Genomic DNA, 25,782 nt, shown 5'->3' on the forward strand with positions numbered 1-25,782 from the left:
GAAGATGCTGTTTCTTCAAAGGCATACACTACCCGGCATTTCTGCAGCCACAAAAGTGATCCACACGCTGGTATGCATATGGATGTACTACAACAGGCTCGCAATCCAGGTACGCCGACATGGAGAAACACAGCTCCCCACAATAACCAGCAGTCATCGTACATCCACACCAAGGAAGATGCGACTGCAAGGTCCCTCCTGGCAACCACCATTGCACCAAGCACACACTCTGTCCATAGGTCATAGACGCACGATCAACCCCACTCGACGTTACAATCCAACGCTGCAAACGTAGACGGCAAACACAGCAACATAACAGAATATGACCGAACACACCCTCCGGAAGACCAACATACTGATGCATCCAGCCTAACAAACATGGGAAAGTACATGATCCAGCATGATATGGTGCAAACAGGACTCACCAACTTCGACGACCTTCGTGAAGATTACAGAATATGGAAGTCCACCTTCAGGACGCAATCAAGAGCCTGGGCTTCTCGGCTACCCAGTGTTCTCCCCTGTCTGAAAAGAGGCCCAGGAACAGCAGAACGTCCACGAGAGGGTCTCTTTCACATCAGTAGTGTCCTTAGGGTTCGACGTATATATCCTCCTCTGATTGGACCAAACACTGTGGTTGTGAGTGGCTGGCGTCTCTCCAATGGTTCCAATAAGGGCAAGTCAAATGTATACACGCTTTATTAAAAAGACAAAGTAAATAAACAGTCACACTTTAGAATAGCACTAATCAGCTCCGGTTCTCATGCTGAGTCCTCCGGTTCGCGGTATGCTCCTGCATACGCGTCCGATAGCAAGACCGCTCGCAGAGAGCTCAATGGGAGTACAGTGGCTGACAGTGGACACACTTCAGCACGCACCGGCAGGGAATTACACGTTTCGCAGATTGCTTCCTCAGGTTCCTGCCGGCTGTGTGCACAACACTCTATATTTATATCCTGTTCAATAATTAACAGGTGTGTTAAATATAACCAATCTGGCGCTTACACACATCATCCCATGTTAGCAAAGATAATACATAGAAGGGTTCAAAGTGAACCCAAGGGACAGAAGGGATTTGTGATATACCGGATTCACAATACCAGGTTAAAAAATGTATATACCATCACACCCTTAATTAGACAATGTACATAGTGTGTAGTATCCCATTGTGCACTTAAATTACACAAATGGTACTATTTACATTTAAATCAATACTTATTGGGTTAAAACTAAAACTATGGCTCATTCATCACCTGCCTAATGCTGCAAATCTACTGATAAATTGGGATGCATGAAACCATTAGAATTAATAGAAGACATCGAAATCCTTTCTCAAAGTATATCAGTTTCTAGAGCAAAGCTGCCGAGACTATACATAAGAAAGCTGATACTATAGTCTCAAATCCCAGCTTTATAAAGTAAAGGATATAAAATGAAATAGTAACCATACAATATAATTACTCCCTCTAGTGGTTAGCTCACATAATCAAGTACAAAGTATATCAGTATGACAGTCAAGTCTTTCACTTAGTATGGGAAAGGCTAGAGGAGTGCTATAGTAGCCCCGAAGCAGTTGAAGATGCACTCTTCAAGAGAGTCGACAACTTCTCCAGAATCACGATCTAAGACTATTCAAAGTTACGAGAGCTCGGAGATCCGCTGCAGGAATTCGAATCTTCAAGAGCAGATCAATGTCTATCAGGTCTCAACGTCTTAGACTCCGCTCGTGGAGTGAAACCCATCTTGGAGAAGCTACCTTAAAACCTCCAAGAAAGATGGTCATTGCAAGTTTCAAAATACAAAAGGGAGAAGCAAGTTGCCACCCCCCCCCCCTCTCATTCTTCTTGAGCTTTATTCGCGAAGCAGCCAAAACAAAACATTATCCCAGATTCATCCTAGGTACACCAACCATACCCAGTGCAAGCAACCTTAAGAATGAAGGACATGTTACAAGATACGGTAGCACCAGAACGCCTATCTCGGTCCACAGGACAGACATGTCTTCTAAAACATCTACACGTCCCAATTATTCTACTGATCCAAGCAAGGAGACAGGGGACCCAAACAGGTAATGCTCCATACACAAGAAGCCACACCCACTTTACAGGTGTTTTGGGTTTAGAATGAAGCCCATAGAGGAACGCAAGAACCTACTCAGAGAATTTGGAGTTTGCTTCAGGTGCTGCGCTTCCATAACTCATCTATTTAAAGACTGTAAAGAAGCCATCAAATGTACAGTGTGCAAAAGTGACAAGCATGTAACATCTCTACATCCAGAGGCGCTGACACTTGACCAACTCAACAACCTTTCCTCCATGTTAAAGCATGGCGGGGAGGAAGGAGAAGAGAAGTCAACATCTGTCACATCCCAGTGCACTGAGATTTACGGAGAAGGACGTGATATGCCTTGTTGCAGTATACCCCAAGGAACAACCTGAGAGGGCTCTTAGGATGTACGCAATCATTGATGATCAAAGCAACAGATTAGTGAAGTCAGAGTTCTTTAGCTTGTTCAACAAACAAGACAATGCCTCAGAACCTGCACAGAACTGACTGAGACAACAGGGAGGAGAGCAAATGGCTATACCATACATTCCGTAAACGGCAGAGTAAAGATACCTCTCCCAACACTCATAGAGTGCAATCACATGGCAGCAAACAGGAATGAGATTCCCACACCAGACGTGGCATGTCATAACCCACACCTTAAGGGAATGGCTGACCGCATCCCGCCGATAGAACAAGATGCCAAGATTTTGTTACTGCTCGGCAGGGACATCCTGAGAGTGCACAAAATCTGCAACAGCGCAACGGACCCCACAGCGCCCAAAGACTTGACCTAGGATGGGTGATAGTGGGCAATGTATGCATTGGCAAAGGGCACAAACCAGACTATGTTGATGCCCACAGAACAAATATAATGTAACGTGGACACACACCCCTCATCAAACCATGTTTTGGCCATATCCAAGTGACAGGAAGGCCTATAAAGGAAGAGAAACGAGGTCATACCCCTGAGAACCACAAAAACATCTTCATATCAGAGGAATGTGACAATGGCCTAGGATGCTCAGTAGTCCAGACGACAAAAGACAATGAGCCAATGGAAGGGAAGTAAACATAATTATGCCCCTTTACAAAGCATTAATAAGACCACACCTTGAATATGGAGTACCATTTTGGGCACCCCTCCTTAGAAAAAACATTATGGAACTAGTTAGAGTGCAGAGAAGAGCCACCAAATTAATAAAGGGGATAGACAATTTAACTTATGAGGAGAGGCTAGCTAAATTAGATTTATTTACATTAGAAAAGAGGCGTCTAAGAGGGGATATGATAACTATATACAAATATATTCGGGGACAGTACAAGGAGCTTTCAAAAGAACAATTCATCCCAAGGGCAGTACAAAGGACACGGGGGCATCCCTTTAGGTTGGAGGAAAGGAGATTTCACAAGCAACAAAGGAAATATTTATTTACAGTAAGGGCAGTTAAAATGTGGAATTCACTACCCATGGAGACTGTGATGGCAGATACAATAGATTTGTTCAAAAAAAGGTTGGACATCTTTTTAGAAAGGAAAGGTATACAGGGATATACCAAATAAGTAAACATGGGAAGAATGTTTATCCAGGGAATATTCCGATTACTAATTCTCGGAGTCAGGAAGGAATTTATTTTTCCCCTTATGAGATATCATTGGATGATAGGACACTGGGGTTTTTTGTTTGCCTTCCACTGGATCAATAAGGAAGTATAGATATAGTATAAAATATCTGTTGTCTAAATTTAGCATAGGTTGAACTGGATGGACGTATATCTTTTTTCAACCTCATCTACTATGTAACTAAGTAACTTCACCAAAGGAAGAGAACGCTCTCCTGAAGGTGATTGTTTGTTTTATCTTGGAAGATCTCTGTCAAATTGGACAACTTCGCCTCCACTCCATCCACCCAGTGGACATCTCCTAACAAAAGGAAAGGCAGTTGAGAAATCAACACAGACAGATCAGTGGCACAATGGGTTAGCGTCTACAGCTACAGACCAGAACCCTGCGGACCACACTGCTTGGTTAGAGTCTACAGCTCACCCTCAGAGCACATCATTGCTTACAGATCCAGAGTCTCTGACGCAAACGGATGAGATCCAATTGGTTCCACCAGATGCAGGTCAACCAACAATCCTGGAAACAGCTACAGACATCCACCTTCCAGTCTATGCTGTGCTCACAAACGTCAACCGAGGGTACGCTAGGACTTCATCGTTCCTCTAAATGGACAATGCTCCAGAGAGCATTCACACAGATCAGGCAGGCTACCGCTGCTCTCAACCACACAACTGGTGGTAGAATAGACAGTTGTCGTGGTAAGCCTCCTTACAAAAGACCAAGTACTATCAGCACAGTGACAAAGGCAAAGATGGTAATCCCCAGTTGCATCCAAAGGGGGACGCATACAGACAAGACAAACTGTGTCAATGGAAAAGGGAACCTCTCTAAAGGGAGTTCCATCTGGTAGCAGAATGCTACGACCAACAAGGGCGAATCAACAAGAACAGGTGGTCGCCTTACCAATCTCCAAGTGTGCTAGGAACGCACGGTTGGAATTATCCAACCAAACAGTCTTCACGGAGGCAAGTCCTTCCCCATGAGCCTTGACAACGCTCATGGACGCAATTCCAGCCTTTGTCGGATGCAGAACCTTTGCCCGGATTTTGGGGACTTGGGGTGCAACTTCTTGGGTGTCCCTATAATCATTTATGGGCTCCGGATTTTGGGGACTTGGGGTGCCACTTCTTGGGTGTCCCTATAATCATTTATGGGCTCACCCATTTTATTGACTCTTAAGAAACAATGAGTAGCGCCCAGCCATCTCGGATTGGTACACCTACCTTGACACCTGGAGCACCAAAAGACTTCAGCCCAATGGTACCGGACGGTACCATCTGTCATGCATACATGGACTGTTTATATATTGTTGTTATATTATGTGTTCCACATTTTTATATTTTATATAGTGGTATCTACAGATGCCAGACGGGGAATGTCCTGGAACAGGATTGTGTTTTCTCTGTCTTCAAGCTGCCAGCACTCCTCAGCCTAGCTTTTGCAACAAAGTTGCAATCCCTTGTGGGTTTCGTGGCTTCAGCCAGTTGCCTTAGCAACCTCCCTGCCTTTTACCAGGATGGACTGCTCCCACTCCCTTTGCCAGGTGTTATTGTCCCAGTTAATTTCCCATCAGCCCAAACCAGCATGCTTTCTTTTAGTACCAGCAGCCACTTTGAGCAGTCATCTCTAGTATCCTGGTAAAGTTACTGATTTTCACATATCCCTATATCTTGCATTTAGCTCACTTTCCTCATAGCTCCCCCCTCCCCTCCATTGCTCTCATGTCCCAATGTTCCCTCAGTACTTTTTCCCCCTTTTTATTTCTAAGTTTTTGCCCCAAATAAACACTTCAGCAAGTAAGTCGGTTCCCTTGCTTGATATGTGGGATTGAGTTAAATTGCTTGTTCCTATGCATCTATCAGGGTGTGCTTGGGCCAGAACAATGTATGATCTTATACATTTTTTTTTTAAGTACAAAAAAGTCTGGTTGCTTTAGCTGTAAAGATTGTTCTATTCGCAACTTTATCACAATTGGTGATGCATTTTTTCATTCAACAGATACTGTAGACATAAATACAGAATCAACCAGAGAATTACATGTGATACCACCCATGTAATTTACACCTTGAAATGCCTGTGCGGTTTGTCATATGTGGGTAAGACGACAACTCAAAACCAGATTTAGTAATATTAAAAAAGGTTGTGACACAGCTACACTTCTTACACACTGCAAGGATTTTAAACATAATATTTAATCTAGATGGATAATGGGAATTGAGCACATGTCCTCCTTCGTAGAGGAGGTGATATTGACCAGTTGCTAATACAACGTGAAACTTTTGGGATTTTCCCCCTTTAAGACCCAACAAATTAAATTATTACTTAAAGCTGACTTGCTTCCTATACGGCTCCTGTGATCCTCACTGCTTAAATATTTTATTTACTTGTAGACTCTGCATTTTATGAATATTATATAGTTAGTCTTCACAGTATACCCTAGTGACTTTTTAATAAGACTGGATTTATCTATTTTTCACTATGTAAATATTCATCTATGTATATATGTGTCACGGGAGACCAGCACTTTTACACTAGAAACCACCGGGATAACAAGCACCAGACAGGACAAGGTTGTTGAATAAAATAAGGTTTATTCTGGCATGCCAGCAGACAAAACAAAGATGTGCAAAACAAGATACAATACCAACTGGGGACCTGGGGAGTAGACTCTAGCCTCGCTAGGTGCAGGGGCCTGCTTCAAGAAGGCTTGCCCTGTCTGCTTCTCGTCCAGGATATCAGAGTGCTGATCACACAGCAGCCACTCTGACATGTATCTCCAGCTGGTAACAGTCAAGATCCAAACTCCTTCACAGAATGTCTCTCAGATAGTCTCTCATGCTCTGATCATCAGCTCCCTTTATATAGCACCCTGTGGCTATACTTTACATGGGACAGGGTCTGCTGGCCAATCAGAGCACGGATTAAGTTAGTGCGACAAAAGACAGAGGGTAGGAGCCTCAGTGTCTGGGCAGTACAATGCTCTTACACCAAGATCTGCTCAGCAGCCTTTCACCTCTCCCCAGGAGTCCTGACACCTAGCTGTCCCAACACTGGTTTTAATCCTATCATTTCTATAGGAAGCTTCAACTAAGTGGATTGCTTAGTCTTTCTCCATAGAAATGACAGTAACAGTGGAATATCTCATTTACTTTCTTGCAGGGCTGACACCCAAAGCACATTACAATGATTTACACACAGACCACAAATCACATCATAAGACAATGCCGGCTTTCTAAACCGGGAATAAAGAATACATGCTTAGAAATACATTCTTACAGACATGGGTTACATTTACACATTCCCTATACTTCCCCAGATATTAAAGTACATTTTGCCTTACATAGGTGGCCAAGTTGGGCTGCGCTTAGAGTGCCGTCGCCGATGACAGCGACGGTGACGTAATGCTGCGGTTGCTGGAAAAATCAAATTGACTTGACTTCTAGCGATCGCGACCAAGCCGCAACGGCTCACGCGCAGGCGTCAATGCATTGTCACAGGGAATAAAGAATACATGCTTTGAAATACATTCTTACAGACATGGGTTACATTTACACATTCCCTGTTCTTCCCCAGATATTAAAGTACATTTTGCCTTACATAGGTGGCCAAGTTAGGCTGGGCTTATAGTGCCGTTGCCAACAACAGCGACGCGACGGTGATGTAACGCTGCGGTTGCTGGAAAAATCAAATTGACTTGACCAAGCCGCAATGGCGCACGCGCAGGCATCAATGCATTTGTTTTGGCACTACGTCGCGACGCTGTTGCCGGCACTCTAAGCGCAGCCTAACATGGATGTAGGGGTAGCTAGCTAAGCTTCATCCCAGTTTTGTTATGCCAGCTACCCCTACCGTCACAATATGTATATATTTATTGTTGTCCGTACACCTGTCTCCATGGGGATATGTACCTCCATTCAAGTCTTGCTGTTCCTGCTTCCTTACCCTGTCATCACGCACTATGGCTTAGCAGCAGGCAGTTCCAGTGGTGTCTCCTTCGAAGGAAAGTTGGGGGTCATCCCTAAGGTATAAAAATGATGCTTATGGCACTTTATTGTATTCCTGATTAAGGTGCATGTTGCACCGAAACGTTGAATTGTTCTTGTGCTATGAGACCAAGACTAAACCATAGAAGTCCACGAAAGTTAAGAAGGAATTAAAGTAAATCACCAGAGAAGGAAAAGGTATCTCTGAACTATCCCTCAGAAGCCAAATACGTGATTCAGGTACTAGCTGTAGACACTGGATATAAAGGAAAGAAGGATTCCCCCTCATACCCGCTGTCCCAAAGGAATGCAGAAGATAAAGAATGTTAGGGAAATTGATCACAGAAATTAATAAAGCCAAAGCAGGGAAATACGCATGTGCAGAATAAGATGAGAATGATGTAAGGTTAATGCTTTTTCAAGTGTATATACTAGTGGTTTGGGAGAGGTTATTTGTTTAGACCAAGGATTCATGTCCTCATCCGAAGGGGGCATGGTTCTATTAACCCTTTAATTGTGTATTGTGCTTAAATAAAACAAAATCTACTTTGATAATCATTTTCGTATCAGATTTGCTTTACTTCACTCAGGATTATATTGGATTATACTCTGTAAACGACATTGCTTCATTTTTTATTAGGTAAGGAGCAATGCATTGTGGATGCCAGTGGCAGGATGTTCAATATGTCTCTAGTGATTCCACGCCATTGATCTCGATTTAGGGCAGCTTTTTGGGCTTCGGCTACTGTGAAGTGGAGTGGCTTGAGATCTTGCGCCACCTGGTTCAACCACATTTCTTTGGAGTATTTCGGTCCACTTTCCAGTCTATGGGTCATGTGGTATTGAGGCACTGGTATGGTAATCTGATGATGTTCATACAGCAAACGTGGCCAAACCACCTAAGTCTTTGTTGCTTAATGTACTGGTCGATTGTGGATTGGTTTCGACAGGCTAACCGTTCATCTTAATTTTTCCATTGTCTCGTAGCGTAATATGTAGTATGTTACATAGACATCTTAGTTGGAATCATTCAAGTAGGTTCATATCGCTTTTGAGTAGTGTCCATGTTTCTGAGCCATACAGTAAAATGGTGCATATTGAGGCATTAAAAATTCGTATTTTTATTACATTTGTCACGTCCTGTTGGTTCCACTAGCATTTCTTCAAGGAGGCGAACGCTGCAGTGGTGCTACCGATGCGGCTTTTGATGTCGTTCGTAGTTGCTATGCTTTGGCTATCAATAATAGACCCTAGGTATTTGAATGAGTCCACTCGCTCAAGTGGGATGCCATCCAGTTGAAGTTGAATCTGTTGGGTACCGGTAAATATGTATTTCGTCTTTTCCGTATTTATGAATAAGCCGAGCTTCTTTGCATTGGCTTGGGTGTCATTCAAAGTTTCTTATGCCTCTTGGGCTGTATCCACTAAGAACACAATGTCATCTGCGTATACAAGCTCCGTGAGAAAAAACTCGCTTCCCACTTGTAAGCCAGGCCTGTCTTTAAATGTTTTTCTGAGAATCCAATCTATAGTTGAAGAATCTGCTAAGATACAGAACACCAATCACAAACATTATCTTTACGTCAACCGACAAATTAAACGCCAGCTTAAAGTGGACAAAGAAATATGGTGGAACTCAAAGGTCCAAGAAATGGAATCGGCCAGCAGGAAGCATGACGTGCGCCTCCTTTATGGTACCCTACGAAGCTGCAGCGGAAATTTCAGGGCAACAACATCAAGCCTTAAGGATCAAAATGGTGCCCAAATAAAATTGCTTGAAGACAAACTAGAAAGTTGGAAGGAACATTTTAACCTGCTGCTCAACCGCCGCCCCCTGCAAATCAAGACCAAAAGCTTTATAGAAAATATCGACTTAGAATTTTCCAGCGATATAACCAACCACCCAACAAATGAGGAAGAAATTCGAACAGCAATCAAATGCCTAAAGAATAGGAAAGCACATCGTCATTGATGCCATCCCCGCAAAAGCTCAAAAAGCTGGTGGATAAGTCGTCGTGAATCAATTAAAAGGCCTATACAACATCTTTTGGAGCAAAACTGATGTGCCACAAGATTTCAAAGACGCAATAATCATGCCGATACATAAAAAAGGCGACCCAGCTAATTGCAAAAATGATAGGGGCATAAGCTTGCTATCAACATCTGCAAAGCTTTGACTTCTATTATCCGGACCAGACTACTTAAATGCAGAGAATTGAACTGCAGGGAAGAACAGGCTGGGATTAGACCAGGAAGAGGGTGTACGGACCAAATTTTCACACTCCGACAACTAGCACAAATACAACTCCGCTGCAAAAAAGATACCTTTATGGTATTTGTTGACTTCTCGTGCACTTTTTACAGTGTGGATCACCCATCGCTATGGTGCGCCCTCGAGGCTGATACAGTACCACATGCCACTCTCAATGTGCTAAGAGTTTTTTATGAAGGAGGTACAAGCAGAGTCAAACACATGGGTAACATATGTGCGCCATTCTCCATATCCACGGGAGTCAAACAAGGTTGGTTGCATAATATCGCCTATGTTATTCAATATTACCATACTTCACTCAGCGTACTTATCATATGTACTGTATATAACAAAACTGGCTATTGTAGAGCTTATTTTTTATTTTAACGTAACATCTTTCTATACTATATACAATTTTAATTATTGAATTAAATAATCGTAATTATCAAATTAAAAATATGATAAAAGAGAGTCTTGGAAATGTCAATTATTACCAAAGGTTCTGTACAGAAACCCTGTTAACCTACCATGGAATTCAATAGGTAAGAAGAACACAGGTTGAAAACCACTTTCATACAATATTGCCATACTGACTCATTGCCTGGAAGAACAGTGGACGTGCAGAAATTAGCTTGTTTCAGAATTCACGCATGACTATGATTATGTAATAGGAAAGTAATATTCAAGCACACAAAAAAAATATATAGCAAGTCAAAGAAGTCAAATGAAAGTCATTTTATTGACTTAAAGAAGTCATAGCAGCATTGGATTCTGGAAATTAAAATTACTTTCATATGACTTGCTATATATTTTTGGTTTGCTTGACTATTGCTTTCCTATGACATTTATCTTGAGCAAGACACATTTTGTCCTAGCACCCTACCTAGTTAGCCTTTAATCTTAGACCCCGTTTTGGGGAATCCCAAGTTGCTGGCTTCTGAGTTATTTTGTGTTAGCACTATGATTATGTAATATCCTGAAGGTCCCTCTCTGGTGAATGTCATCATATTTTATGGTTTAATCAGCTTAAAGACACTCACAAACCTTAATTATCCATAAAGGAAAAGGAAACACAAAATAATAAGATACATTGCAGCCTTTTTAGAATGAAAACAAGGTATTGTAACATGAACACATGGTACCTACGGTATTTTCTTTCTGTAAAATGTATACCTTGTTAATCCATCTTTTGTTTAAAAAAAAAATCAAGATGATTGACATTTCTTGCACTGCAGGGGATTGCTCTTAGAAGAAACTGATGAATGAGTTAATGTACAGCTTGCTGTAGGTTATAAGAAAGTCCTGCTCCAGACAGTAGAGAAGATCAATGCACCAGACAGCTGCAAGTGCATTAGGTGACCTAATTGTCTGGAACTCCAGCAGATTCTGCGTGTTCACACAGAGCATTGATTATATACTGCATGTTACTTAGGCTAACATAAAGATTCTAGCCAAGGCAAACAGTACTGTTTGTAATATATGTTAAGGTTCAGTATAGTATAGAGCAATATGAGAAAGGTGATATACAATTCACTGAACAAGTTAACTATGAAAACCCAGAAAGACATTAAAGACGATACAGTAAAATTACTATCAAGTCATTTTCCAATAAAAAAAAATATTACTTTATTTTAAGTAATTAATTCTGCAAAATGTGCTACTGTATGTGCAGACCGACTGCCACTGTTTAAACCCATATTATGGCAGCACCATGTGGGATTCGTGAAAATAGTCTTCGGTTTATTATTAATAGATTTGCAAAATCTAGTGTTTGAAAATTAACAAAAAGAGAATCAAAGAAAAGCGGAAAAAAATTTGCATAAAACATTTTAATGTTCTAAAAACACACACAAAATAGAATTCTAAATCTGCATTTTAGTACAATGCACAACAATGTGAACCGTGTAATCTATAGCTGTGAGTTTATCTGCACTATTTTCACTGTATGAGCGCAGAAGATGCCTAATTGTTGGTTCAATTCGCATTTTTCATTTACCTTTTTATCAAAACATACATTGCAAATGATGGAAGCAAAGTGCCCAGATTTAGCTACATTTATTGCTCAAAAGTTAAAAGCATTTGCAAAAGGTGTGTGTGTGTGTACGTACGTGTACGTGTGTGTGTGTGTGTGTGTGTGTGTACGTGTAATTTAGAAATATTGGTATTGGTATTGCTGCAATAATTATATCAAGTTTACTATGCTGCAGTCTATAAATGTGGATAGGTAATACATGACTATAATGTCATATTAGGGCAAAATCACTAGTCATGCAGACCACTGATCAGTGATAGTATTAAGATTTTATTGTATCCTTTCTATTTCAGAGAGCTTTCTTTCTGTCTCTCCAAGGTCTCTCCGAAAGGATGACATGTTTAGCAGGAAACTTGTCATGCTGAGCTCCTTAGAACAAGACACAATGGGCACTGCTCTGTTATTATTGCAAAGACAGATAGTATGAATGATTGAGCTAGAGGTCATCATGACATTTCCCAGAGCTTCTGAGTCGGAGACCTGAGGGCCTCAGTGATAATGTGTCCCCAGACAGCATGATCTAGAGAGCATAACATTTCAAGCTCCCTGACTGACACTCTCTGAGAACTTCACAGGTGTTTTTCTGATTTAATTAATATGACTGGATTATTGCTGCCACGAAGGGTTGCAATTAATCCACAGAAGCTGAACAAAAAAAGAAAATCAATATATATCAACATTAAAAATAAAAGAAATGCTGAAAGCATGTTTTAATAAGAAAGGTAAATGCTACTGAAAGCTTGTATGATTAAACATGTATAAAGTAGTACATACAGTACATATGTGTTTAGCTCAGACTGCTGAAAATATATAATATTGTAAAAGAGTTTGATTTGTTTAATGCAACAGAAGTTTAGAGAAAAATGTAGGTCACGGCTATTGTGTCCCAACACAACAACCAGAGTAGTGTTAATTTCTGCCTGTGAAGGGTAAACCTGACAGCTCCTATGCTGGAAAGCAAACCTTCTTCTAATTAAAGCTATACATAGTAGATGCTGTAGAAGGTCGGTAATAAGAGCTCGTGTTTATTACAAGGACATGGCATAGGATTTTATTTTATGTTTAGTTTTTTTTTTTTTTTAATGGTCCAGGAAATCTGTGTTTAGATGCCTGTGTGGAGATACATTCTAAAATGTGAATGCATGATTTTTAAAAACAAAAGTAACCAATCCCGAGTTTGCTTCTTGCCTGCCAGAAGGCTCTGGGGTAAATTGCTCTGAGAAGGGGTGATTTGTGCTGGGAAGGACATACTGTTATTTCCCAAAATAGAAGTCACTGCTAGATGTCTGTCTTGCTTCAGGGAAAGTAAGCACAGCATAAGTGGAAAGCAAATCCAGCTGAGCAACAGAAATACTGATTCACACCTACCTGCTGTCTTCAATCTTTTCCTGCAAGACTGTCATTTTCTCAGGAGATATTTTGCCACTTGACTTTCTCCCTGCTTTCTACAACAGAAAATTGAAAATATATACACCTTTTAGATTTCCTCCCATGCATTTTGCTTTACACGTGCAATTCTGATATCAATAGGGGTTGTTTCATAACCATGTGGGCATTCATTTTCACAAGAAAAATCTATATTATTATTGGGACCCAATTATATTTTGGCACCTTCTGACCCTTGGAGAGGAAGAGGTTTGTAATAGGTAAAATCAAAAATGTCTAAAACAGATACAAAATAAGTGAGATTTGTTCATTGCATCACCAGAAGCTCAAATACTACCTTTATCTTACTCAAAAGTATTTTTAACTGTGGTCCCTGCACCATGTATAGAACCCAATGACTTTAGTGGTGGTCCCTGAAGCCTTTCAATGTTCCCTCCAGATTGCGCTCTCTTGGTTTGTGCATTTTCTATCACTGCTAAAAGCAGTATTTTGTAAATGTGTTATACATTTAGATATAAATGTACCGATGAACTGAGCTAAGGGTAGGTATTGTGGTCCTCTACATAGGGTTGCCAGGCGGCTTCTCCAAAAATACTGGACACAATGGTGAGAGGTGCGACACACACACACATACGCTCGAGGCACACACACACACACGCACTCAAGACATGCTCGAAACACACACATGCTTGGGACACACACACCTCTCTCCGCTCTCCACTACATGCTCTTTCCTCCTCTCCTTGGCCCCACCCTCAAGCTTCTGACAACATCTCCTGATTGGCTGCAATACCCAGCAGTAGCCAATCAGGATGGAGGAAGCTTCCTAGCCTTGCAGCAACAGCCTTGGAAATCTTGTGTCCCCCAAAGCCGGTCAGGTTACTATGTCCAGAGAGGTAATACCAGACACATACATGTCCAGTATTACCTCTTTTTTTTACTGGACAGAGTGTCCAATTACAGGACAATCCAGTTCAATACAGGACACCTGGCAACCCTACCTCTACATGATTATTAAAGTTGAAGTGGTCCACAGAATGCTGAATCTTGTGAATTTCTAGTCTAATTAATAAAACTTCCAATTCCATATAACATTTGATTATGTAATGTACAATGTACATTTGATTATCTAATGTACAACCCATACTTTCTAAACATTTCTATTCAGCCTATAACCCTTTTCTATTAAGTTTCTAGAATACATTTCCTACTTCTAGTCTCATTTCAGTATTTATTTCCCATATATTACATGTATGAGAACTGTGAAATGAGGGTCCTGACCTCTCAACCTTATACACTACCAGGTGCGTAGCTATAGTCTGGGCAGCCCAGGCAAAGCCAGGGTGCCCACGCACTTGGGGGTCCATTCTCCCCCCCATGTCGGCAGACCTGCTGACCATCTCGCTCTCTCTTTCTTCTGCTATATAGGCAGGCCGGGGGAGATGATGGTACGCGGCAGTGGTGGGCCGCCAGAGTGAAGCAGAGGAGCAGCCGGCAGAGGAGTTATGAGTTTCACAGAGGCAGAGCAGGACGGCCGGGGAGGAGCGCGCCCCAGCAGTCCTACCCGGAAGTCTTTCTTACTTCCGGTGTCTATGCGGCTACAGTGCGCTGGCAAAACATACAAAACCAACAAAATAACAAACCTTTATCACTTTGTAAGGACTAACTTACTTTCACATACCCTATCTGCAGGACTGGAGGGATATTCCCATTACCAGCCTATCACCCGAAAGTCTCAGGAAGTACCTTAAGCATGTGGCCCTCCATGTCAGTCTCTGGCAGGTTCCTGGGTCCTCTGTGTCCAGGAAATATAAGTCTCTGGGTTTCTGGGTGTCTTGATCTCAGCACAGCCTTTGTACTCAAGACAGTGTCTGTGTGCAGGCTTCTCTGCTCTCCTTCAGCCCAAATGTGAGCTAATGAATCGCTCTCGTGTTTCTCACATCAGGCTTTTCTAAAAGTCCTAATCAGCCAGGTAGAGTCCGGTTGATTGCCTATGTGCAATTAACCAGCACACTGCTGTATTTAGAGGTAGTTTCTCTCAAACAGTAATAAGTTCCTGTTACAGGAGCCCTGAATTTTTTTTGCCCAGGGGCCCGCGCATCTCTAGCTACGCCACTGTACACTACTTATGTAGCGTTAAACATACAGTATATTTAATGGTATGTTAAAAATCGTAATATATATAGTAATATCATTGTTCAACTATGCTTGTATATTGGAATTTACTTAGTTATTTTCATGCTTATTATAATTTTTTCACTGTATCTGTATTTGCACATATAGCAACATTTTGTTAATTAACAAATACATTGAAAAATATATCTTGTGGTTGGCAGGCTATCACCATATGCATAATTTGCTGTACAACTGATACAGAGAATCTGCTAATCATAAAAGCTCTACTACATAACATACAGCAAAATGTGATCTTACAAATGGTGGCATGGACAGAAATGAAGTTTTTTTTTTTTTTAAATGCTCCACATTGAGTGAAACACCGCATAATGAATTTTGGTTTAGTACAAAATGTCTTTTTTTTTTTTTTTTGCCATATTGAGTCTTCAGTAGCTGCTTCTGTGCTGTTATGCAAAGACAAGCAGAAATAGTGACTTTTTCTCTTTAGTCATTGAGCCAATTATCTCTTTTCTGACACCTACCAACTGCTACAGTGATGTGTGTGCTGTTTTTTGTTATTATCTGAATAATTCTGTGTAGGCAACTGGACTAAAACAATCATGCCATTTCACACAAACCTTTTTCAAAGTAAAATTCATTGCTCTTTTATTTTTTTAAGTACATTTTATCTGATCCGACAAGGGATTGGAGTTTATAGAGTATTGTAAGGAAGCTTTACTCATTTGGCCTAAAGTTTATTTTTACATTGAGTAGAATGCTGATTCCCTAGCCTATATCTACTTGAAGTTTAAGGACAATAAAAGATATAACAAAATGACCAACATTGCTTACCTTGTCTGTCTCACTCAAAGTCAAAAGTTGGAGGAATTTAACAGGTGGTGGTGCAAGCATGATGTCCCTGAATACAACACAGCCCATTTCCACTCTCATAGTATGTGGCGTTGAAGAAATGTCGTCTTCAATTATAGAGATCTTAGGGTTTTCTGTAAAGAAATACAGTGCAAAATAAATATATGTTTTGCTTTTGCCACATTCTATTGCAGTGTAGGTTTCACAAAGACGAAAACAAATGATAGCTGCCAAATGGGAAACAGAAAATGATTGTATTTAAAATGATTATTTAAACATTTGTACAAAGATGAATATGCTTTCTTCTGAAACCATTAAAAATAAGTCCATTTGCAAATGACTAAAATCATAAATATAATAGCAGTACCAGTATAATGATTCACTTTTAATAAATGCACTTTTACTCCTACTGTGCCTGCAAATCTCCCAATATGCTACTTAGATTGTAAACTCTTCGGGCAAGTCCTCCCTCTTGCTTACTGCTCTAATCACCACTGTTTGTACTTTATTTCACCTATGTTATCATTTTGTAAAGTGCTGTGTGCACTGTTGACACTTGAGAATGGTGTGTGTAACACCGAAACAGGTCGGGCTCTAGAGTGCTGTGTTATTTCTATTCCTTTTCAGCGTAATAAATTCGTTTTTAAACTTCAGAGAAGTCTATGGGTCGTTGATCGTGAGTTCTGCAGTCCTTTTCATTCTCTATCAGACACTGTTTACACAGGCTATGGATGTCAATGCAAAGCAGCAGATTCTATATGGAGACGCATCGGCGTCATGGAAGAGTGATTTTCGTAGTACGGAGGAGGGGACTGCTCGTGTTCTATATCTTCAGCGACGCAGGACAGCGGCAAAACTACCTTCAGACCTCGCAATATATAACTAAATGTAAACTGGGTTCAGATAAGTGGATTACTATTTACATGGCTGGTCTTTATTTGTTTCTTAAAGCGAGGGCAAGTCAATTTGTTTTATCCTTCCCTTAATTGGGAACAAATATTTTACGCTGATGAAAAGTTACATGAAGAATCAATAATAAGCTGCAGCCATTGATAATGAGATGCATTTACATGAATGCCACTACTGCATAATCATCCTATGACAGTCACACAAAAAGCATGTGAAAGATGAGATTCATTACACAAGAACATGAGGACCTTTCAGCAACAAAAGTACAGTATCTGTGAGAGAAAGGGATACAAGTCAGCGGCAGTGTTCCCTCCTCCGTATGAGATATTATGGCTGCAATTTAGAAATATGGGAGCAAGTTTCAAAATGAATTTGTTCGAGCAGATACCATGGTGATTTGTAAAACCCTTGCAGTTGAAAGAGAGCTTAAATTATACAGTGGTGTTTTATTAAGTTAAAAGGCCATCTTTCTCCATGAAAGGTCTTTATTTTCTAATTACAATACATTAGAAGAAAGTTAAGTATTTTACTACTGCAAGGACATTCTTTCTCTCCATTAGCTTTTGCTGTGGTAGCACTATTTCTGCTCTGGGCAATGAGTAGGAACCAAATTGCTTGAAGCATAATTGTAATTTCTTAATGCACTCAAAAGTCCAAGGAGATGTTACAATTCCTTTCTAGTTAGTAATAAAAAAAAAAGCTGAAAAGCATTCTGCTGCATACTGTATGTTAAAATCGGATTGCATTTCCTATTAACAGCACTGTACAAATTATGGCTACTCAGGAATTTACAGAATGTGAGTTTAACAGACAATATGGATATTGATTAACTACAGTATACATTTACGTTAACATCACGGTACATTGTTGAGTTTTTTTAAATGACTGGGATTTAAGTATGCTATGTCTGTAATGTTTTTCTTTTCTATTATTTTCTGCAACTTGAAAGCTGTCAAAAGTACATGGAAAATTGTTCATAAATACATATACATGTGGCTTGTAAATACAGTTTCAGCAAACACACAGACAGCTACAAAACATAATGAATATTAAAATGTCTCTGTTTATTTTTTTCAAACTACAATAATAGGTAATTAAGCGTAGAATCACTTAGCAAATCTGGGCGTGTAGGAGATACTGGTGGACCAGCCAGCTCTGTTGCCCGTCTCTTAGGCCGCATTAGAATGGAAATGACTGCATCATTAACTATGTATTAGCCCAATTATCCCTACATTGGATAAAGGTCTTAACTGAACTATTCGATTTCTCAATGACCAAGTATTTTGTATTCTTTTGGTTTCTATATGGTGATATTCAGACACAGTTAGATGTTGACATTGATCAGCAGCCAGATTTGTTTTTGTGGCTTTTACGTTTCATCAGATTCTCTTTTTGAATTTGATTTTCATCTGTGGTTTTGCGATTTTTTTTATCATATATTTCAGGTATCTCCCTATCTTACCCAAGAACACATCAATACTGCTCATGAGTATGCTCCATTTAAAGGAGCAATCCAAGCCTACGTAAAAAATAAAAATAAAATTATACATATATATATATGTATCTGTACCGTGTTAGCCGAGCTTAATAATCAAAAACGAATAGACGATACCGTTCTGTGGCTAACGAAATCTTTTCATTGTGCGAGCTTTCGAGATACATTGTAAATTCGTCAGAAGAAGAGATCAGTGTATCTCGAAAGCTCACACAAATAAAAGATATTGTTAGCCACAGAACGGTATCGTCTATTCATTTTTAATTTTTATATATATATGTGTATGAAGCAGGGGATCTCTGGAGCTGAACCCCATTAATTTCAGCTCCAGGGACCCTCTGCTTTCCGAGATTCTTGCCTCCGAAGTAGGTGCTGATAACCACTCCGGTGATAAAGCAAGGCTTTAAAGCTTAAAGCTCCCATGTCACATAGGCCAATAGGAAGATGCACTGATGATGTCAGCTTCCTATGGGCCTGCAGGATGCAAAATCTTTGAACAGGGGCCATTACGTGATCCCTGTCAGCTGAGGAAAACTGCTACCGGCACATACTTCTAAGGTATCTCCGGAAGCAGGGGTCCCTGGAGCTGAAATTAAAAGGGTTCAGCTCTGAGACCCTCTGCTTCAATCCTAACTTTGGTATTAGAGGCAGAATCCTTATGTCAGTGTTTCTCAACCTGGGCCCCTAAGAGACTTAAAAGGGCATCTCGGAGTGACAGGGGGACATATACACTGTACACTGGGAGAAACAGTGTCAAAGAGCAGAGCTTGATAAAAAAGACTTTGAAAGAAAGGCAGAGAGAAGGTGACAAAGTGAAATCCATATTGTTTTAATGAGGATTTTTAGGAGCATAATATCTAAATGTTGGTAATTTTGCTTTGTGCACTGAATATAAAAGCGCAAAGGCAATAAAAGATTTAGCAGGGGACCACTGTAAACTAATAGTGTCCCTTCTGTCACCTCTGCATCTTCTGGTCAAGGGAAGTCTCAGGATTTATGACGCCCTCTGAAACTTACCCTGGCATATAGAATGTTGTCTGTGGCAAACCCTTGCTTGGTTTTATTGTGACAGTTCATACTGTATATAAAAACAATGCTCATCTACTGCATAACATACTAGATTTCAAGGTTAGGAGTATGGTATAATTGCTTGAATCGCTACAAGATGATGGGAGCTGGAAAATGTGGTATATCAGATTTGTATCTTCTGTCCTGGAAAATAATAGCCCTGTGTACTACAAATGGCATTCTGGGGCAGATCCATCAGGCGCCAATATGGGTAGCACACCCAATCCAGCATTAATTCTCATTGACTTGATTTACTGCACGAACGGGTCCGCAAACCCAGGGGTGCTCAAAGTGGGGGGCGCAAGATTTTTCTGGGGGTGGGGGGGCACAGCGGCTGCAGATGCCCTGTGTTCCCCATGGCATTTAAATTAAGTGATTGCGTGAGGCCTCTGCAATGTCTCCTACCTTGTCTTCGGCGATGCGTCGCCATGGCAACACGGTGTCAAATGACGCTGCGGGGTCATGTTAGGTGACGCATCGCCATGACAACGCGCGTCAAATGACACCGCGGGTCGTGCATCATTTGACGGCGGATTTTAGATAAGGAGGGGGCGCGACCACAGGTGCTGGCAGGAAAGGGGGGCGCAGCGCACAAACTTTGCACACCCCTGCGCTAACCCATACCAGATGAATCTACATCTTTGTGCCATAAATATACAGAGCATGTGTCTAGAGCAACAGAGGGCCCAGAAGCTTGTGGAAGGAGCTTTGCCTGCAGGATGGCTGCTTCACTTAATCAAAGTATATGTTTAAAAAAACAAAAACAAACCAGCTATATAGCCATTGATTTTAAATGCCAATTAAAAAACTAGTCAGTCCAGTGTGAGTAGCATGATAACTACAGTATAGTCACCATATTGTTCCACTACATGTAAAGCATGCCTAAAATTTCAACTCAACTTCTTGGTAGTGCTCAGCGCATCAATCAGAATTCTAGATTGTTTGAGATCTTCTACTGGTAGAAACATACATGAGGGAATGAAGATATGCAAACTTGTTTCAAATCCACATCACAAGTACACACTGCACACTGCTGTTGCCAGAAGCAAATCATAGCATGGTCAGATAATCTATCCTCTAAAAGCCTATGCTACCCCTTGTATGTCATAAAGAAAAAAATTACATTTGCGTTAATACATCTGATCAACCAAGCAAACATTGTGTATTGTATAAAATAAGCTTCAGTGACTAAACCGCAATGGTGGTTTAGCACAGGGGGGCGCAAACTTTTTTCCCTGCGCCCTCCTGCCGGATGTCCTCTTCTCCGCGCGCCCCCCCTCCTTCCTCCTCCTTACCTTGATTCCCGGTGTCTGGACGTCACATGACCCCGCGCCGTCATTTGACGCCACGTTGCCATGGCGACGCGTCTCCAGGTGCCAGCTGAATCACGGTAAATGAGGTTAACAGAGGCACTGCAGCTCCCCCGGCACTTAATTTAAGTGACTTCGGGAGACGCGCGGGACCTCTGTAAACCCCGAGCCCTACTCTGGTAATCTCGCGCCCCCACTTTGCGCACCTCTGGTTTAGCACACACTAATGTCATTAACTTTAGTGGTGCTCGCAAATTATGTGAATGTAGTAATTAGTTGAATAATTAGGTTTGTTTTTTTTAAAGACAGAATAAACACATAGCTTTTACTTTGCCAATCTAGAGTGTGGACCATTGGCAAGAAACACTGACTTTTTTGCCTTTCTGTTAACATCAGCTGGCTACAATCTTCTTGAATGGGTATTGTAAAATGTCCTTATTTCTCTTTCTTTGACTAACCCAGCACCCCAATACTCAGCATTCTGGTTTCATCACATAAAAAGAAACGTTTATTTTGAAGATACAATAAATACTCACATACAAAAATAGTACAAAATGGTTGTGACGTTCCAAATAAGTTAGGATATTGTAAAAAATGGTTGCATAGTTTTCTGTTGGAATCCTAAGTGTAATCCTTGTATTTGATCTTAGTATAATGATTCTAAGCTTCTCTCCTTCATCTCGGTCTTAACACTTTCAAATCTTTCTCGTGTAATCATTCTGTTCTCCTCTTGATGTAATCCTTCTATTCTCCTGTTCTCTCCCCTGCTAGATATTTATCCTTTAGTTAGCTCTTGCTATCTAATTCTATTACCAGATAAGGTCCTACAACCAAACTGATTTCATCTGATAAGGAACTCTTGCTATCTAATTCTATTACCAGATAAAGTCCTACAACCAAACTGATTTCATCTGATAAGGAACTGCCCACACCTCCATAGAGAGAATAACCTAATATGGCATGTCTAATGGAAAGATCCAACCTAATGCCTCTTCCGGTTGCATCAGCTCTAACCACAGTTTTCTATAGTCACTCAAATGTCAACCACAAAGCTTCAATAGATAGAACTCAGCACAGCTGCACTATAACTAAATACCATCCCAATGTTAATGTAACTGAATTTATTAGAAAATATCAATTTCAATATTAGATTATCATATGAAATATAATATGTATGTAAAGAAAGAACCATTGCAAATAAACTGTATACTTGGCATTTTGTCTTCAGACTGGATTCATACATATTACAATATAATTATATCAGTGAACTGGATTTCTTACAGTTATCTTATATGAACTCATAGGTTGAACTTGATGGACATATGTCTTTTTTCAACCTCATCTACTATGTAATTCACAACCAAACTATTATCCATTTTTACTGAGGAGAAGGAGGTTACACTTGTCCTAGAAACACATCAACTGGGGATGTTTGGAGTACAACTTACAATCAGATGGAGTGTAAAATTCCTGAGGAATATTGCTGCTCTATCTGTACTTTAGGGCAGCAGTGTGCAAAGTGGGGGGTGCGCCACCAGGGGGATTTTTTTTTGGGGGGGGGGTCACGGGCAGTTGCAAAGGCCCCATGCTCTTCCACGAGGCATTTAAAGTAAATGCCAAGGGATCGCGTGAGGCCTCTGCATGTCACTTACCGGGATTCAGAATAGTTGCTGTGATGCGTCGCCATGGCAACATGGCGCCAAATGACGCATCGGGGTCATGTGATGTGAAGCATTGCAATGATAATGCGTGTCAAATGACGCGGCAGGTCATGTGACGTGGCGTGACCCCACGTGTCATTTGATGCCGGATTTTAGGTAGGGGAGTGGGGGCGCGACCACAGGTGCTGGCAGGCAGGGGGGCGCAGTGGAAAAACTTTGCACACCCCTGCGCTAACTCATACCGGATGAATCTACATCTTTGTGCCATAAATATACAGAGCATGTGTATAGGGCAACAGAGGGCCCAGAAGCTTGTGGAAGGAGCTTTGCATGCAGGATGGCTGCTTCACTTAATCAAAGTATATGTTTAAAAAAATTCAGGATTCAGAAGAGTTGCTGTGACGCGTCGCCATGGCAACGCGATGATATTGTGATTGAAATGTATTAAGACTAAGTCACATGACTCATTGGGATAAAATTCTCCTATTCAATATGCTGTGACGCCATCTTCTCCTTTCGAGGGAAAGTAAACGTATGGGAAGAACTGGACTTGTATTTGTATTAATTGCTTTCATTTCAGGAGTAACCCTGGTGGTAAAATCCCCTTTTCCCAACCTTATTTTAGATAAGTTTATTCATTCAAAACCCTACAGTTACTGGTAACAATTACTAGTGAATGGTAATCTGTCAATATTTACACCCAAAATGGCCATGTAGATTGAAAAAGAGAAACGGTTGCATCAATAATACATTTTGCTTCTATTTAACACTCGCAAAAGTAAGCTATGTGCCAATTTTCAGACAGTTCTAATAAATTGCTTAAAGTTAGTGTTTTTAAATGTTCATGCCATACATACTGTATATACAGCACCCCCCTTACCCCTGTAGTAATTAGCTTTAGAAAACAAAAGCCTTTATTCTTGCCAGAACTAACAATAACAAATATAAGGATTGTGCGGAAATTAACTCTTTAAGGGCTATATGTCAGATGATCTAAGGTGGTTTTATGATGGTATTACAACTAATATAATGCTTATACAGTACTTCTAATAGCCTACAAGTGTATTAAAAAAAGGAAAATAATAGATGATGTTTTCCAATAAAATAAATTTGCACAATATGGTTTGGTAAACAAGCACTTGTACGTACCACCTTTATTTTTAAAGAAAATGTTTTTTTTAAATCCAGTACCTAGCCAAGCTCCGAAGGAATCACAGCCATTGAATTACTCCTTAAATCCTGTCATGTCTGTTTTAATGAGAACAATTATGACATGATCAGCAAGATAAAGGTCGTACTGTTACCATAGGGGGTGAAAGGCAGCGGGATGACAGGGCTCATAACGGAGAAAGGCCAGACAGATTTCTCAGCAAGCAAAATGTCAGTTAATTATCTTTTTACAACCAACTCAATTACGCTGCATTAATCAGCTGTGTAGGACATTGAGGTGCAAGTCGGTGGAAGGGAACCCCCAGGAATAAGTAAATAAGTAAATCTCACTTAGGAAAAGAAGCAGTAACATATTATAAAATTGAAGATGTAGTCTTAATAATGCGGCATAAATAGTTACTGTCTGATTATAACACAATTCTTTTTTTCCATTAAAGTTACTTTTCTTACTTTTCTTAATAACATGTTATGAGTCCTAAGGGTAATACATGTAGGGTAATAGATTTCTCTCATTTAAAGGTGACCAGACACACTGCATTAGTCTTTAAAGCCAGACTCAATTAGCCACGAAGCTCGTTTTAATAAAATAAAAAAAAAGATTACAATTTAATAGAAGAATTCAGGAGAATTTAGAAGGTTGTAGCCATTAATTGAGATTATTATATAATTATAGGTAATGTAGTACTTTGGAATGTAAAGGTTATACAATGGAAAGTTAAACATAACTATGGTATATTTACAGTTTACAGAATATATGAAGAGTGTAAAGGATTGTGGATAAAGCAAAGTCAAAGAAATGTCAAATCTTAAAGCAGCAGTCTAAGCTGCCATTTAATTTTTTTCCCCTTTAATATATGCATCAATATAATTCACACAATGATAAGTAATTAGCTAAGTTAATTAGCGAAGTTGCAGATCAATCCGTTCTCCTGTGATTGATCGGCAAAGATTGGGCTCGGGGTTCACTAAATGGCAGCAGAAGAGAACCAAAGATGCAAAGTTCTGTGGGAAAGATCATGTGACCAGGCAGTCACTGGATACAATTGGTGCACTGCTAGATAGAGGGCAGAGCTCAAAAAGGGGTGCCAGGGCCTGTTTCAGAAGAGTATGTGACTTTGTAAATGGTTGCTACAGAAACAAAAAATGCTTTTTTACATTATAAAACATTATATAATAGTGTATTTTGAACAATTTAGGCCATTTGGCTAGAAAATGTGGCGGCAAAAGTAGAATTAGAATTTCCATGGGTTTTTCAGACTTTAAACTGCATTTTCTCTCAGATTCACTATTTTTTTAGGTGCCTCTTCCCCCCCTAAAAATTGTATATAAAAAGAAAATCAGGGGAAGAGGTCCAATATACTTTTGTAAAAGAGCAGTTGCTATTTCAGAGTATATAGAATTGGCCCCTTAAAATTAATTGTCCAATGCACATAGGCTGAACGTTCACAAACCTAAGCTATTTCTGAGACGTTTGGGACAGTGGCTAAGGGGGTGATGCAGCTGCACTAAATGCAAAAACTTTGTTTAATGAAGTTTCTTACATTTGATACAGATTGTTAAACAGGATGGTTAACCCCACCTCACCTGGCAGCATTTTTTGATGCTTTTAAATGGGTATCCAAAACACATATGAGAACCAGCTGTTTAAAACAGCCATTAAAAGCTACAATACAAAAATGTGTCGCATCTGGCTCCCAGTGACATGGATAGAAGTGGAGAGGGCTCCGCTTCTGTTCTGATTGCGTTCACAACTCTGATGGTCTGATGGAGCGGTGAACGCAATCTCCCCCTAGAAAGAATCAGTATAACATTCCCTGTACGTCATGATATACAGGGAACGTTATCAGGGAGACCTAAGGATTA

The 25,782-nt window shown here is 40.3% G+C and overlaps 1 protein-coding gene across 8 annotated transcripts in view; it reads right to left on the reverse strand.

The window, feature by feature from the left end:
- Positions 1-25,782, reverse strand: part of MORN1 (MORN repeat containing 1) — a 301,250-nt gene that overhangs the window by 109,289 nt on the left and 166,179 nt on the right. For all 8 annotated transcript variants that reach the window (XR_012802222.1, XR_012802221.1, XR_012802223.1 and 5 more), the window contains 2 exons: positions 16,289-16,440; positions 13,304-13,380 (listed from right to left, as the gene is read on the reverse strand). Coding sequence is in view for 5 of the 8 variants with exons in the window: in XM_075604857.1 (XP_075460972.1) it covers positions 13,304-13,380; positions 16,289-16,440 (229 nt within the window). In the remaining 3 variants the exon portion in view is untranslated. The remainder of the gene's footprint in view (positions 1-13,303; positions 13,381-16,288; positions 16,441-25,782) is intronic.

Source organism: Ascaphus truei, chromosome 6 (assembly GCF_040206685.1).
Source record: "Ascaphus truei isolate aAscTru1 chromosome 6, aAscTru1.hap1, whole genome shotgun sequence".
NCBI lineage: Eukaryota > Metazoa > Chordata > Amphibia > Anura > Ascaphidae > Ascaphus > Ascaphus truei.